The 16,508-nt window shown below is 37.9% G+C and overlaps 1 protein-coding gene across 3 annotated transcripts in view; it reads left to right on the top strand.

The window, feature by feature from the left end:
* LOC102511835 (S-adenosyl-L-methionine-dependent tRNA 4-demethylwyosine synthase TYW1) overlaps window positions 1–16,508 on the top strand; it is a 165,759-nt gene that overhangs the window by 39,101 nt on the left and 110,150 nt on the right. For all 3 annotated transcript variants that reach the window (XM_032460330.1, XM_006189466.3, XM_032460331.1), the window contains 2 exons: window positions 3,015–3,133; window positions 11,045–11,154. In XM_032460330.1, the coding sequence (XP_032316221.1) occupies window positions 3,015–3,133; window positions 11,045–11,154 (229 nt within the window). The remainder of the gene's footprint in view (window positions 1–3,014; window positions 3,134–11,044; window positions 11,155–16,508) is intronic.

The raw sequence follows: 16,508 nt of genomic DNA, 5'->3' as shown, positions 1-16,508 counted from the left end.
TGTGACCAGGCCACGTCAGTAGAATTTACCCTATCTGAACAACAGAGCAGACTCCAAACAGGAAAAAACCAAAGAAATCCACACAAAAACAGCTTAAAATTAATGATCTGAAAACTAAAGAAGAAAAAGATCTTGAAAGATGCTGGAGATAAACAATGTACTAACAGTCAATTTGGCATCAGATTTCTGATCTGAAATCATGGAGCCCAGAGGGGAGTGGCAGTTGCTTTTCAGGTATTGAAAGGAAATAACTGTCAATCATGAATTCTGTGTCTGGCAAAACTATCCTTTGAGAATGAAGATTAAATAAAGATGTTAAAATCAGGTGAAAGAAAACTGAAAGCAATTGTTTTCAGCAAACCTGCCCTTAGAGATCAGCTAAGGGAAGCTCTTCTAACCTAATGAAGTGATAAAAGGAAGATTCTCAGAGCACCAGGGAGTGCCCAGTGTTGAGGAAAAAGTATAAAATGGGGGGAGTCATACATCATCATGTTGTAGCTTACTGTATTGCTGCAGGAACCAGGGTGGTGTTGTGTTAGTAGAGGGGTGGACACATAGATAGACAGAATAGAATGGAGATCCCAGAAATAAACCCACAAATATGCTTAGCTGATTTTTCACACAGGCGCAAAAGCAATTCTTTGGAGGAGGGATAACCGTTCAATAAATGGTGCTAGGGCAATTAGACATCCATAGTAAAAAAAAAAGAAAACAAAACCCCTAAAAAACTACCACCACCAAACCACACACGCATCAAAAGTACACACACACATACACACACATACACACGCTTGCGGGCATTGTCTTAAATTTCACACCTTATATAAAAGTTTACTCAAAATGGATCATAACCTTAAATCTAAACTGTAAAATTTATAGAAACAGTTTTTAAAAGAATATGCCATTCTTCTCACATGTCCCTGTCCCTTTATCCTGTTAGCCCTTCAGTATTCAGTTTGGACACCACCCCCTGTAGAGTTCTCACTGGGCCTGGAAAGCTGGTTGGGTGGGTCATCTACCCCACAGGCTCCAGTAGCAACATGATGGACATTTGTCTTTTCCCTGCTTGCCCAGCATCCCAGTCTTTTCATGTTTGGGGAACTTCCTGTTGAACGGGCTTTGTTTGGCCTGAGGGCTCACTGCCTGCAACAGAAGCTAAGGAGGGCAGATACTATTTGCTGGTACCATGTCCAGCAACTTGGATGTAGAAATGTCATCTAGGGTAGTCATTCTTTCAGCTGGAGACTTTGCGTATATGGAGTCAGTGATGCAAAGGAACTGGGGCCTGGGGAACTCACTCTTGTGTCTCTGGTGGCAGCATCTGCTTTCAGAGGTGGTGCTGGTGCTGGTGTCCAGAGGGGGTGGTGTATGTGTATATGGCTTCTGGGGGATTGAGCGGTGGTCCTGCTGGCAGCTTTCTTCATTCCTGCCATTTTTTATGATTCTATGAGATGTGAGATCCTTTGAATAAATTCCTTTTCTGTTTAGCCAGAATCAGATTCTATTTCTTGCAAAAGGAATCTTGATTGATCTAGTCAGCCTATCATAATAATATTGTGCATTTTTCTTGCTTACTTGCCATTTCCTCCAGCCAGATCACGGGTAGGGGCTCTGTCTTATTAGTCGTACATTCAACACACAACATGCCTGAGGTATATTAACTTCTCGGTAAATATTGAATGAAACACGCAGGTCTTCAACTCTGTTTCTCCATTGGCATGACATTTAGTGCTAACTACTATGTGACTTTGGCATTTGGTGGACTTTTATTTTTAGTTTTCAGTGCTATTTGCAAGATTTGAATGTTTGGTTTGCTTTCTTGAATATTTTATTGGGAACTTGGAAGAGAGTTTACAGGCATAGGTATTCTGAATAATATTTTTCCTTCACTCTTTTTTTTTTTCTCCTTAATGCAAGTATTAAGTGAGATGGACAGGGGAACCCCCTTTTATCAGGACAGAAAAAAAAAAAGACTTTGTGACCCGTTGACTTAGTAACAAGCTGGTAGATTTTATGTGAACAGCATTGTAATATCAGTGCACTGGTGTTACGTTGTACCTTGAGATATGTATCTATAGGCTGTCCATCTGTGTCCCCCCTCATTTGTTGTTCCTGTTGTTAATTCCGTCATATTTCAGTCACGTAGGCCCAAAATCTTGGACGACTTCCTCTGTTTTGCCCCTCTAGTTGGGAATGGCATTGAATGTACCTGTTTAGTACCCTTCCCCTTTCCTGCACTAGTATTATGGGCCAAGTCACCATGATCTTTCTTGCATAACCTCCTCACTGGTTTCCCTTTTACTGAAGTCAAGTCCCTCTTACACAGAGCTCCTAGTTGGGTCTTTCTAATGATACACTGAGAAAGAAGCTTGGTAGCATCTTGTGATTCTAACCCTCAGTTGATCTGCAGTATTTCTTCAAATTACCCATTCTTACTACACTTACAGTGGTTTTGCCAATCAAATATTAAATAGTGTTCTTTTTTTGGAATAATCTGTTTCTTATTTACATGCTGCTTATCCCCTCAACAGTCTCAATATGCTCAAATTCTACCATTCAGTTGACTTAGAATATGCTCCTGGAGGCATTCTCTTACCCATCTTCCTTTATTCAAAACAGATTCTCTTTCTGATGAGCACTACCCACCGACCGCCCTTTTCAGATAAGACCGCCTCTCTTATCTGTCCTTTGGCATTATATATTATTGTACTAATATTTAAGGCAGTTGGATGGATTTGAAAATGAAGGCATCCATGGTCCCTCCATAGAGCTTTCAAAGTTAATGAATCATTGATTTATCTCATTAGGTTTTAGAAAACTCAAACATTATCAAACCCCAAACACCATCCGAGCACTATAATGCTACAATGTTGATTTTCTGCCTCATGCATATACCAGTAGGGGTATTTATGGTTATGAAACACATGGTTTCGTCTTTAAAATGATGACTTGGTGTTTTGTTTCCTTGCTTTGAGGATTTTATTCAAATAATCCTTTGTTTTTTACTTTCACAGTCCATGCTCCGAGGGAGAGGAGGTTGCTATAAACATACATTCTATGGCATTGAAAGCCATCGTTGCATGGAAACGACCCCGAGCTTGGCATGTGCGAATAAATGTGTCTTCTGTTGGCGGTAAGTAAAAATGAATGGCCATGGTGCCCAAAGATGTAATGACGTGTAATAATCCATTTCTACCCAATACTGCACTCAGATTTACCAGAAGCTCCGCTGCTTCTGTAATTAATCCCCTTCTCCATTCCTAAGAGTATATTTATGCATTTGGTTGGTTTTCTGTTTTGACCTGGTTTTATCAGGGGTTTGCCAATTTTTAAAGTTTTTGAAAGTCCTAGATTTTTAACCTTGTGACTCCTCTCCATTATCTTTGTTTTCTTGTTCAATAATATACTAATCTACCCCTTTTCTTTTTCTGACTTAAATTGGACCATTAGCTAATTAAGTCATCTGTAAGACTTTCATTGTCAATTTTCCTCTAACTCCTTCGTTAGCTATATCCCATAGATTTTGATTATTTAATTATTATTCAGTTGTAAATACTTTCTAATTTCCATTTTGACTTTTTTGTAGCTCAGGGGTCAAAGAAGTATTTTTGTTAAAAGCTAGATTTTAGGGGATTATATTTTTGTCATTAAATTTTAACCAAATTGTAGTATTGCTATAATACATGACTTCTAATACCAAATATATAAAATTTATTGAGAATGCCGCATGCCTAGTCCGTGCACGGTCAGGTTAAAAAAACTATATCATAGACGCATGGAAACAGTGTACTTTAAAATTGTTGGGTAATAATCTATTTTATGTTGCTGATTATTTGTTTTATCATTATTTAGTCATCTTTATCCATAATAATGCTTTTTTTGCCTCAAAGTCTGTATTTTCTGATATTAATATAACTATACTAGATTTCTTTTAGTTACTGATACTTGCTGGGTCTCTCTTTTTCCTTTCTTTATGTAACTTCAACTTTAATGTGTCCTTATATTTTAGATGGTTACTTATAAACAAGTGTTTGGCTGGATCAATTTTTAAAAATCAACTGTATTGCAGTTTTATTTCCATACCATGAAATTCACCTACTTAAAATATATAATTCAATGAGTTTTGGTAAATATGTATACTGTGTGACTATGACCGTGATCAAGATGAAAAACATTTTTATTACCTCTGGAGGTTCCCTTGTACCCTCTCCCAGTCAATTTCTCTCATCTCATGACAGCCCCAGGCAAACTAATTTGCTTTCTGATAACATATATTAGTTTACTTTTTCTGTAGACCTGCATAAAAATGAAATCATCCAGTATGCATTTTAGAGTCTGGTTTCTTTCACTCAGTAAAATGTTTTTGAGATTCACCCATGTTGTTATGTATATCAGTAGCTCGTCCCTTTTTATTCCTGAAGAGTAGTTTGTTTTATGGTTATACCGCGATCTATTTATTCACCTCTGTTTGCATATTTGAGTTGTTTCCAGGTTTTTACTTGATTATGAATAAAGCTGTTAGGAATATTAGTGTATAAGTCTTTTGTAGACAAATATTTTCCCCTGTGTGTGAAATTACAAGATTTTTAAAAATCCACTTGGACAGTCTGTTTTTAACTGGTGAGTGTAGTTGTTGTCTGTAATGATCACTGATGTTGATAAATATTAATAAATACATTCTTGATAAATATTTATTTTTAATTTCTTATTTTGTGCTTTTTGTTTACCTTGGTTTTCTACTTTTTCTTCTTTATCTAAGATTACTTTTGTGGTAAGGTATCAGTTTGGGATGTTTTCGTTCTAGGAGGCTTTTCAGGTATCTTGCTGGAAATAGAAGCCCTGAGTGTTGTCTTTAAGCTGGCTACATACAGCCCATCATGTGTAGAATTAAATCTTTTATGTAAGTTGGGAAAATGCCTAAATTGCAGAAATCTTTCGTGCTTGCTCCTAATTTGTTTTTTTCCCTCACTGACAACTCCTCCGTTCTTTGTAGGCCAACACATGACTCCATTGTCACTCATTGTGTTGTAATCCCTAATGACTTCCTTACCATCAGTTCTAATAGAGGCGACTAAATTCTCATCTTAATTGAACTCTAGCCAAGCATGCTAGAAAAAAGGACTTCTCCTTCTATTGGACTTTGATACACCAGTCTCTTCTAGTTTTTTTTTTCTCACCAACCCTTTGACAGTTTCTTTTCAAGTTTCCCCTTGTTAGCTCATCTGTGATGAATTCTCTCTGATTCTGTCCTTGACTTTCTTTTCTCACTCTGCATTATGACAGCAGGAGTAGTGTGCCATCTCCACGGCTTCACTGCATACCTGTAGTCTGACACCTTTATATTCTTTATCTCTAGCCCCAGTCTTCCTTCTGAGTTTTCATCTTCTGTTTGCAATTGCCTGTTGGATATATTCTTTCAGATGATCCACAGGTACTTCATTCAAGCCCAGTTTGTCCACAAGGAGTCTATTATGCTCTCTGTTAACCTGCTCTTTCCTATTTTCGTAGTGGAACCATTAGCTATCCAGTGGCTTAGGCAGAAAATCTCTTCTCTTTTTTCTCTAACTCACTATATCCATTTGTATACCTAATTTTACTGGTTGTGTTTTAGGTTCTTATTATTTTGCCCTTTAACAACCAAAACGATTTAATACTTAGTCTGTGCTATCTTTTAATTTATCTTTCATATTGATTGCAAGAGCTATGATTCTTTAAAAATTTTTTTCATTGATTATAAAAGTAATCCAGGCTTATTATAGAAAATTTCGGAAAACATAAAAAATTATGAAGACAAACAACTATCTATAATTCTAGCATCCAGGGAAATTATTGTGAAAGCTTTGTAGTATTTGCTTTCTGTTTTCTTCCCCCTAAGTCTTTCCTTTCATTTTTAAAGATACGGTTGAGATCATTCTCTACTTTCTGTTTTGTATCCTATTTTAATTTTTTAAAATATAAGACTCTTGCTCTATCACTAAAATCTTATATGCATAACTGTCTGTTTTGAAATAATTTTAGTTTACAGATTTCCAAAGACAGTATAGTTCCTGTATGTCCTTTACCCAACTTTCCCTAATGATCAGACCTTACTTAATTGTGGAACAATTGTCAAAACCAAGAAATTAACATTGATGCAATACTCTTAGTTAAACTGGAAACGATTTGAGTTTCATTGGTTTTCCCACTAGATCCAATTCAGGATCCCACATCAAGTTTAGGTGTCATGTGTCTTTCAGTTTTCTCCAGTAGTTCAGTTTTCCCTTGTCTTTGATGACCTTGACACTTTTAAAGAGTACGAGTCAGATATTTTTGGATTTTGGGAAGAATACCACAGAAGTGATGTGACCTTCTCAGCATATCATATTAGGGGCTATTTCTAACTTTTATTGCAAAGTTTTTTGAACATAAATAGAGTGACTAGTATAATGAATCTCTTATGTACATTTATAATGTATGTCCAATCGTGTTCCATTTACCTACCCTACTTCTCACTATTTTGATGTAAATCCCAGCTGTTATTGTTTTATCTGTACATACTTTGATTGAAAGATAATATTTAAAAAAAAAAGCCTTTTAAGAAAAGAATATAATACTATCATCCTATATCAAGTTCTTTTACATGTTTTCCCTTTTCTAGTTATCCAGGAATATAGTGAAAGACTGAAAAGTCTCTTCTGGGCATTCCGTTAAATCAGTGGTTCTCAGCTGGGGCAAAAATTTCTATTTTTCACCACGTGGGGCAACCTAGGGCATCTGACAATGTCTGGAGACATTTTTGATTGTTGTAACTGACGGAGGTGCTATTGGCATCTGGTGGGTAGAGGCCAGCGATGCTTTTGCATGTCCTTTAACTCACAGGACAACCCTCCACAGGAAAGAATTATTCAGTCCAAAATGTCGGTTGTGCTGAGGTTGAGAAATCCTGTGTACAGTGGTCCAAAGATACTTTTACATTGAAGGGGATGTGGAAAATGGCAGCATTGAAATAAAAGGATATATCACACCTCCTTTTTAGTAATAGGGTATATGCTTATAAAACGTAATATATTATAATGTGAGCACTTGCAGAAGAAAAGCCATATGATTATGTGGATGGAAATATTTGGATCACATAATATTTAGCTTGAAGGAGAAAGAACCAAGTGCTTTTGGGTCCTAGTTCTTGTTGTTTGACATGTTAGAATCTCTTCTTATTCTCTTTTTTTGGGGGGGGGAGTAGGTAATTAGGTTTATTTATTTTTAGTGGAAGTACTGGGGATTGAACCCAGGACCTTGTGCATACTACTGAGCTATACTCTACTCTACTACTGAGCTATACACCGCCCTCCTTCTCACTCTGCTAAAATTAAAAAAAAAAAATCTCATTTTACAATCTCTTCTAATCTCTTTCCAAGATTCTTGACATAAGTCGTTTTTTTGAGAGTCAAGATTCAAAGAAAGTAGCAGGATTCAGTGGTTAACACCCCTTATCTATATTACCTGTTCATAGCCAATAATGCAAAAATCCTTCAGTTTCCCTAGCAGTAAACTTACCCAGTTTTTTAAAAAGCAAAAAATATGCTTAACAAGTTCATTAATGAGATTTTACAAAGGTGAAAGTAAATGGAGATGTTTTATTTATCATGGCTTCTGGTAAAGAAGTACTAACATACTAACTTTAAAATTAGAATTCACCATCTGTTTTAATTATGAATAATATATAAGAATGTCAGAAAAGACCTAGTAAAATTGATTTAAATGCTTATATAAACTTTTTTTTTCTTTTTAACAAGTTCTTGAAATAACCTCTGAGCCTCAGTTTCCTAACTGTAAAATAAAACAGCAATATTTTCCTTACAAGGGTGTTGTGAGGCTTAATTACTTGAATGAGATTGTGCATATACGAATATTTTAAAACGACAGTTTGATGTATGGATGTGAGTTTTCCAAAATGAATTTCTTACTTCTTTTTAATAATATGGGCAGTAGACTGTTGTAGATAGATAAGCTATTATTATTCTGTTAATTTTCAGATGGAGTTGTTGAGAATTATGTGTATAGATAGCCCATATTTACCATTGTATGTCTCTTATTTCTGTTTGTTTGTACTTTGAAATTTCATATTAAGAGTTATATCTGTTTTGAACAAATAATCTGATTACAAAAATGGGCGAAGGATCTAAACAGAAAGTTCTCCAAAGAAGATGGACAACTGCCCAATAAACACATGAAAAGATATTAATGATGTCTCCAAATTGAAAATAAACGGGCTGTCCATCAGCTGGTGAATGGGTAGGCACAGTGTGTGTATATCCATCCAATGGAATATTGCCTGGAAATAAAAAGGAATGAAGTAGTGATACATGATGCTACACGGAGGAACCTTGAAAACATGATGCTAAGTGAGAGGAGCCAGTCACAAAAGACTGTGTTATCACATGATTGCAGTTCTACGAGATGCCGAGGAGAGACAGACCTATAGAGATGGAGAGTAGGTCAGTGGCTGCCTGGAACTGAGGTGGATGCTGGGATTGAAGAGTGAAGGGGAGCAGGGTTTCTTATTGAGATGATGAAGATATTTGATTGTGGTTACAGATGCATAACTCTGAATATGCTAAAAGCCATTGAATTGTATACTTTAAATGGAATTTTATGACAACACGAATTATATCTCAACAAAACTTAAAGTTTACTGGTCTTGAGTAGTGAGTACAAGTTTCTAAACTATGTTTTAAATGTATTTTGAATGGTCACCCTTACATCTAGTAAAAAGTTCAAAATGTAACAAAAGGTTATACCATGAAAATTGTCTCCCTTCCATTCCTTGTCTTCCAGTCATTTAGATTTTCAGTGATATTCTACACATATGCAGATAAAACTAATGTGTGTGTGTGTGTGTGTGTGTGTGTGTGTGTGTATAAAGTTGTGTGTATGTGTCTTTGTCTATGCACAAATGGCAGGATACTGTACAGTGTTCTGCATCTTGCTTTTTCTTTCTGTCTCTTTGTAGCGATCCTTTCATATCAAAGTGCATAAAGATTTAGTATCAGATTTTTAATCTGCTAACTGAAATAACTGTTTAGAAAGCAGAAGAGAAATATGTGTAAAGGGCCTTTTGTTTTTAAAGTAGTTACTCAAGTGTGTACCTTCCACAGAAATGTCCCCATTCTCTATATTGGTGACATCATAATATCATTTTGCTTCAAAGCAATGATTTATTGTCATTATTGTGGTAAGGACACTTAACATGATCTCTGCCTTCTTACAAAGTTTTGGGTGTGAAATACAGTATTGTTAATTATAGCACTGTACGGCACAGCCCTAGAACTCAGTGATCTTGCACAACTGTAACTTTGTACCTGTTGAATGTTGAATAGGAAATGGCATTTCCCCCTGCTCTAGCCCCTGGCAGCCACCATTCTGCTCTCTGCTTCTATGTGTTTGACTATTTCATATACCTCATGTAAGTGGTATTATGCAGTATTTGTCTGTGTCTGGCTTATTTCATTTAGCATAGATTAATCCGTGTTGTCACATATGGCAGTTAATTTTATTTTTTCTTATTTTTTCCTTTCTCAGCATTCATGATTTCTTTGTGTAATCCAGGTTACTATCTGGTTTTTGTTTCTTTTGCTTGGACAATTCCCTTTAACATACCCTGTAATGTAGGTTTGCTATCAAGGAATTCTCTCAGATTCTGTCTGCAAAAATCTTTATTTCTCTATTTTTTGAAAGATACTTGCACTGGGTATAAAATCCTGAGTTGACGAGTTAGTTTGTTTCCTTTAAGCATTCTTTCAGGTGTCATTATAGTTTCACCTGGCTTACTTGTTTTCTGTTGAGTTGTTGGAAGTAATTTTTAATCTTTGTTCTCATGTAATGTGTCTTTTTCTCTGACTTAAAGATTTTCTCATTTTCTTGTGTTTTCATTTGTTTGGATATGGTATTTTTAGGCTGTTTTAAAATATCCTGGTGGTTTTTCTGTGAGCTTCTTGGCTCTGTGGTTAATTGTTTCTCATTAACTTTGGAAAACCATTGGCCAAAATTTTTCTGCATTTTTTTCTGCTTTGTTCTCTCAGTTTCCTTTCTGGGTTTTCAACTATTTGTATTTTGGTTGTGGAATTCCAATTATGTATATTTTGGACCTCTTGATATTGTCCCACGTCTCTTGGATGCTGTGTCGTATTTTTCACTTTTGTTTTGTGCTTCATTTGGCTTATTTGCATTGGCCTCTCCAAGTTTTTTCACTGTTTCCTCAGCTGTTTGTAGTCTACTGTTGAGCCTGTCGAAGACCTATTTTTTTTTGTATATTTCCCATTTCTGTTTAATTATGTTACAGTCTTCATCTCTGTGCAGAATTTACCCATCTGGTCTTGCATGTTGTTCACCTTTTTCTGTTAGCATTTTTAACATAGTATAATCACAGTTTTAAAAAAAAATCCTTGTCAAATAGTTTCAACACTGTGTCAAAAGAGTTAGGGTCTGTCGATTGCTTTGTCTATTGGAAATGTGTTGTTTTCTTGCTTTTTTGTATGACTCATAGTTTTTTGTTTAAAGTCAGAAACCTTTTCCAGTACATTTGCGACTGAGGTGAATTTTTCCCGTGTTTGGAAATCGGCACACTTTTCTCTCTGGTGTCCTCTGGAGGTACCTTGTGTGCAGCGTGGAGTTTGCTGGAGGCTTTTTCCTCTGTGTCTGATCCATCGTAAGCTTTAGGTCTTCCCGTCGTACTGCCTCTGAGGGAGGGTCTGTCAGTGTGATTTTGCAACAGCATTTCCCTGTTGGTTGTTACTGGATGCTTGTCTAGCCTAGTGCGTGTGGCTAGGAGAGAGGGGTGCGCGTTTTGTATTGTTCTGATTAAGCCTCTGTCTTGGCCAGGCACTTCTCTTCTCTCTCCACATGCTAGGTGTCGTGACTTAAAATAAATCATAAAATACAGCTGTAAATAGCTGAGCTTTTAGGAGGAAACCAACCCTGATTTTATGATAACATGGACTCCCTCAGAGTGGGTGACTAGCTGAGATCTAATGCTGGGAGTCCTTTAGAATGTTTGCCTCTTTTCCAGGCACCACACCAATCCGGTGGGTACTGAATGGCGGTGGAAGATGGACCAGCCTGAAATGATCTTAAAGGAAGCCATTGAAAACCATCAGAACATGATCAAGCAGTTTAAAGGTATTTATCTTCCTTCTACAAAGGAATGCTGATAACCTGAATTAAATTGGCAACGGAATTGCGTCTTTGGCAGGATTTTGTCCCCGCTGGCAAATTCTCGTATAGGGAGGTGAAAACTTTGTAGAAATATTATATACATTTTGGCCTTTTTTGTTTTACCTGATAACTTGATATCCCACCCGATAGAAGAACTAAAAAAAAACTTAATTCAAAGCTGTTTATAATATGGTTCACTCAGCACAAAACAGCCTTATATGTGGAATGGAAATTTTAGATCATTGGAAGATTCTTAAATAATATCGGATAGTATTGGGAAAGCATTTTTGAGTAAATGCCTTATTAAAAAGGAGGATTAATATTAATAAAATTTCCTCCACAAAATCCATCGTGATGTATAGAGTTCTGCCTCTCAGCTTCCAGAATTTCCTGATCCAGTTCTGTCTCAGAGTTGAAGGAACTTGGCGTTCCTGGGCATTGCTGGCTCTCAAGCTTTAGTGTGCATCAGAGTCACTCGTTAACACAGAGACTCCCGGCCCCCTTTCCTCGAGAACAATTCAGTAAGTCTGAGGCGGGGACCAAGAACGTGCATTTCTAAGAGATTTCCCGGTGGTATCGATGCTGTTGAACTGGGGACCGTATTTTGAGACCCACTGCTGTGGGTAGACATGGTGGACCTGTAACGTGACGGCTTTATAAAGACCGCTGCAGATGGTCAGCTGAAATTTGTTGGCTCCCTGCTCCCTGTTAAACGTGTAGACCTCTGCCTCCGCCTGCCACTTGTTAGTCCTTCTCTCCTTTGTTCTGCTCTCCTTTCATACGCAACCACAAAAAAATGAATTCTACCCAAGGTTGTTTTGATAAGGGCACAGTTGTGGTGCTAGCATCATAAATGAGAGTCTTTATTAACCTCGGTAATTAGCATTTTGAAGATCGGGTGATTCTTTGATGCGAAGAAATTCGTTCTGTCAGGTTGCTGCTTCTTAAGGTTATAGTGCTCCTGATGTTTTTTTCTCACACCACCAAGGGGTTCTCAGGGTCTCAGCAGACACTGCCTGGGTGTCCTACAAATTTAAATCAATCTCTGGAGATGGCATCAGACCCCACAGATTAAGGGTTTATTATAAAGGATATTATAGAGGTCACAGATGAACAGCCAGATGGAGAGGTACATGGGGCCAGGTCCGGAAGGGTCCAGAGGTCAGGAGCTTCTGTCCCTGTGGAACTGGGGTGCACCACCCCCCTGGCATGTGGATACATTCACCAACCCGGAGACTCAGCAAATTTTGTTCAGGAGTTTTTGTAGAGCTTATTTGCAGCCCTGCTTCCTTTTCTCACAGGTCCATGGGTGTGGCTGAAATTTCCAGTCCTTTAAACACAGAGTCTTGCTGGTGATCAGCTCCATCCTTTGGCTATTTAGGGGGCCTACCCTATGTCACCTCATTTGCACAAACTCAGAGGTACTCAAAAGGGGCCCCTTGTGAACGACTAAAGACACTCCTACCACTCAGGAAGCCCCAGGGGTTCTAGGGGCTTTGTGCCAGGAACCGGGTACAAAGACCAAATGTATTTCCTTATTTTTACCGCAGTACTTCTTATTACTGTTCTGATTTCTTGGGAGAAATTGGGAAAGTAATGCAAATAATGATTGAAGCTCAATAGTGATTTATAAAGGATAGTCAGTAATTACATCTTTATTTTATTCTTTATGAGTTTTCTAGGGAAAGTTGAATTGAACATATTTGTATGTGTGTGTCTGTGCTGACTTACCGTTATACTTCTGCAGAGATGCTGATAAATATTTTAATATTTCATCTTGGCTTTTAGTCTCAAGCTTTTTTTTTTTTTTTTGGAAACATATTTTCTCTTATTTGGATAAAGCAGTGTCTCTTATCAATCTTTTGGAAAATTAAATGAAACTGTTCAGTGAAGAACTAGGAAGACTCCACATCAGGAATTTAACTAGCTTTTCTTAGACTCTTTGTTGATTTAGTTAATATTATTGATTGTTGATCTTAAACTGTATACCTTTTAAATAAATTTCAAAGTAAAATATTGTTTTCTTTTGGCTAGTTATTAGTCTGAGTTCTCCTGAGAAACAGAGTCAACAGGATGCTATGTGGGTGTGTAGAGAGAGAGAGAGAGAGAGATGGATAGAGAGAGGCTGATAGAGTGAGAGATTAACTTAAGGAATTGGATCCTGTAGTTTTGCAGGCTTCGGCAGTCAGAAAGATAAATAAAAATAATTCTCTGAGGTAGACTTGCAGACTAGAGATTTAAGGAACCTCTGCAGTTCAGATCCAAAGGCCGTCTGCCAGCAGAAATCCTTCTTGCTTGGGGGAGGTCAGCCTTAGTGTTTTTGAGGCCTTCAACTGATTGGACGGGGCTCACCCACATTCTGGCGGGCAGTTTGCTTTACTCAGAGACTTAAATGGTAATCTCATCCCAAAGACACCTTCACGGAAACATCGAGAACACTGACCAAATATCTGGGCACCGTGGCCCAGCCAAGTGGACACGTACAATTAACCATCCCAGATGGTTACATCGGAAGCAAGCCAGTGCCAGCAGTTTTATCTTTATATTGCTAATAAGTTTGTTGGTTCAGTTCTTAAAGAGCAAGTTGAAGCCTTAAATAAGGGGATGCTGACCAAGGGTATGTGTTTTCCTGGACATCTGGGAATCTTCCTGAATAGACTGTGTCCCAGGCAGTTTGTATGGGAGGAAGCAGCCCTAAGGAGTAGACATTCATTTTTCCATTCCGAGATGTCCTTGATACAGAATGACAATCTGAGTTTTGATAGTAATTTTTCTGACAGGAGCATTTTTGCAAATGCACTTTAGATGGAAATAAATGATGAATAAATCATGAGGCCTCCTTTCTTCACATTAATAACATGTGTTAGGTGAGCTCAGTGAGCACAGATTCTTTGCTGTCTGCCTGGCTTGTTGCAGGGGCTTGTCCTGTGCAGGAACAGGTACCTGATGAGGAGCCTCGTGCTTGCTTTAATCAGTAGGCATCTCAGATGGTTTGTCTTCAGGTGCTCGTGGCATAAGAAACACAAGCGTTTTAAAATCTGTATCGTCTTGTAGGGGGATGACAGGTATCAGACTGCAGGGAGAAAGTGAAGAGCGTGTCTGTGAACAAATGAGTCCTGAGTAGGGGTGAGAATGCCTAAGGCGGGGTGGGGAATGACCCCCAGAAATTCAACAACTGCCCAGTCATTCATTCTTAAAAGTAGCTTTTATAGAGTATCTACTTGGCCCTTGTAATTCTCGCAAAGGAGTCTTTTCTCATACCTTAATTAATTGACTTGACAAAATGTTACCATGTCAGCAAAACATCTGTTTATTTAATCGACCATGAATTTTTTGGAAACGTTTTCAAATTGGAACTGGTTAATGTTTGTACACGGGCACTCTTGAGGGTACCGGAGCAGTTTTTCTTCACAGCCGTAGTAGGAAACAGGTGTGTATGCGAAGGCGTGAAGCGCAGTAGACAGGTCAGCACTTGGGGATAAAGGAGCTCTCAGTCATTGGCTTTTCACGAAGAGTGAGAACTCCCTTACTTTCCAAATTTTGTATTGTGGTGACTATTTATTAATGCTTTTTACTTCATTCTGTGCTTAAACAGGCTATTAACTTTTTTGAAAATTTATCTCATTGCTGTAATGACCACAGCAAATCCTACTGCAAAACTATAGTATTAGAAAAAAAAATTTTTAAAAACCTAATTTTTAAAGGGTGAAATACATAATGTGAAGGAATCTGAAGCTCTTCTGAAAAACTAGCGGTCTGCAATACAAAAATGTTAAATTTTTTTCTTTTTATTTTAATGTTGGCAAAATGACAGAATTTTAGTATTTCACGGTATTGGTTATGTTTTCTGTCTTCTTGGTTCTTGGCAGAAAGTAATCTAAAATGTTCAAATTGATGGTTGTTTATTCTACTATGGACATTCAGCTGGGCAGTGAGATTTTATAACTTCACTTAGTCTTTATCAGTGGTTATGGTGTAAGGTTTTCTTTTTTTATGAACCCAAATTCCTCCTGCAATCAGGGAAATCTCTGTGTTCTATAATGCTCTCATCCCCAGGGGTATAAGTAGAACAGATCCCCCTCCTGTCTGGATAGTCAGCTTCAGAGAGAGGCTGGTGAGGCTGATGCAGGTCACTCTCCCTCTTCTGAACCCAGTACCATCATCTGGGCGCAGCTTGACATGCATCCGACTTTTGAATGCTAAAGATGCAGGAATGTAACTCTAGATTTCATTTCAGCCCTCATTTTCCCCGAATCAGAACTCCTCCTTAGAGACTGGTCTGGGGAAGCTGCTTAATCTTGGATGCAGAGTTAGCACTTACAGATGCCCTGCAGGAAACCAGTTCCCCTTTCTCTTCTTCCACACCTGTATTGGGATTTCCCTCTTACAGCTCTGATACTGCTAACCTGTGTACCCCCGTGGCTTAAAAGAAGCAAAACAAAATAAAAAACTAAAAGGAAAGGCATGTTTCAGGTTCCTTAGTTGGAACTTGGGACACATTTTCCTATAGGAGAAAATATTTAAATTCGATTAGGTGACGTTGAAATAGACTTATAGTACTATACTCTAGGTATATTACAGATTAATTTGATGTTTGGGGATTTTGAAGATAACTTAATCTTCATTTTAATAATATTATATCTGGGAGAATACGAATTTCGGGTTTAAACAGGACCTTAGGAACAGGACTCCTATAAATTGGAAATTACAGGCAACTTTCAATGGTTTGAAGCCATTTTCTTCTTAGTTTGTTATATTCTGATTATTTCCACTTTAGCCTCTCTTTAGAGGTCATTCTTTGAAGTCATGAGTAATTTCCCATACACTCTGGCTCGGAGTCCTTTGTTTTGTAGGGCGCTTTCCCACCCCGTGGTGGTCGCCCACTTTCTCCTGTGGGTCTGGGTGTTGTTTTTGTGTAGGATGAGACTGGTTGTGGGTATTATTGTTTTTGCCGCTGAGTTCCCAGCTTTAGCTGAGCGGCCAGCCTTGACACATTTTGAAGATATTCTGATCTTTTAAATGCTTCCTTTTTGTGCTTCTGTTCTCAATTCCGAGGGCAATCATTGTCTTTTCAGTTATTTCGTTGATCATTAGACCAGCTTTCTTCCCGCGACCTTTATTAGCTTTCCCTTCATACGCACACAGAATTAACTTTACATTGATCGCAAGTGGGTCAGAATTACAGTGCAACTCAACATCTTTTCAGAATGCTCCCTGCCCCCTCTACATCCCCCCGCAGCAGGGGAAGTAGCTTTCAGACGATGGGGTGCAGGTTTCCTTAGCTCAGTTTCCCATCAGTTCAGCTGGCATCAGGTGAG

Source organism: Camelus ferus, chromosome 18 (genome assembly GCF_009834535.1).
Source record: "Camelus ferus isolate YT-003-E chromosome 18, BCGSAC_Cfer_1.0, whole genome shotgun sequence".
In the NCBI taxonomy this organism is placed as follows: domain Eukaryota; kingdom Metazoa; phylum Chordata; class Mammalia; order Artiodactyla; family Camelidae; genus Camelus; species Camelus ferus.
This window is presented reverse-complemented; position numbering and strand designations above follow the sequence as displayed.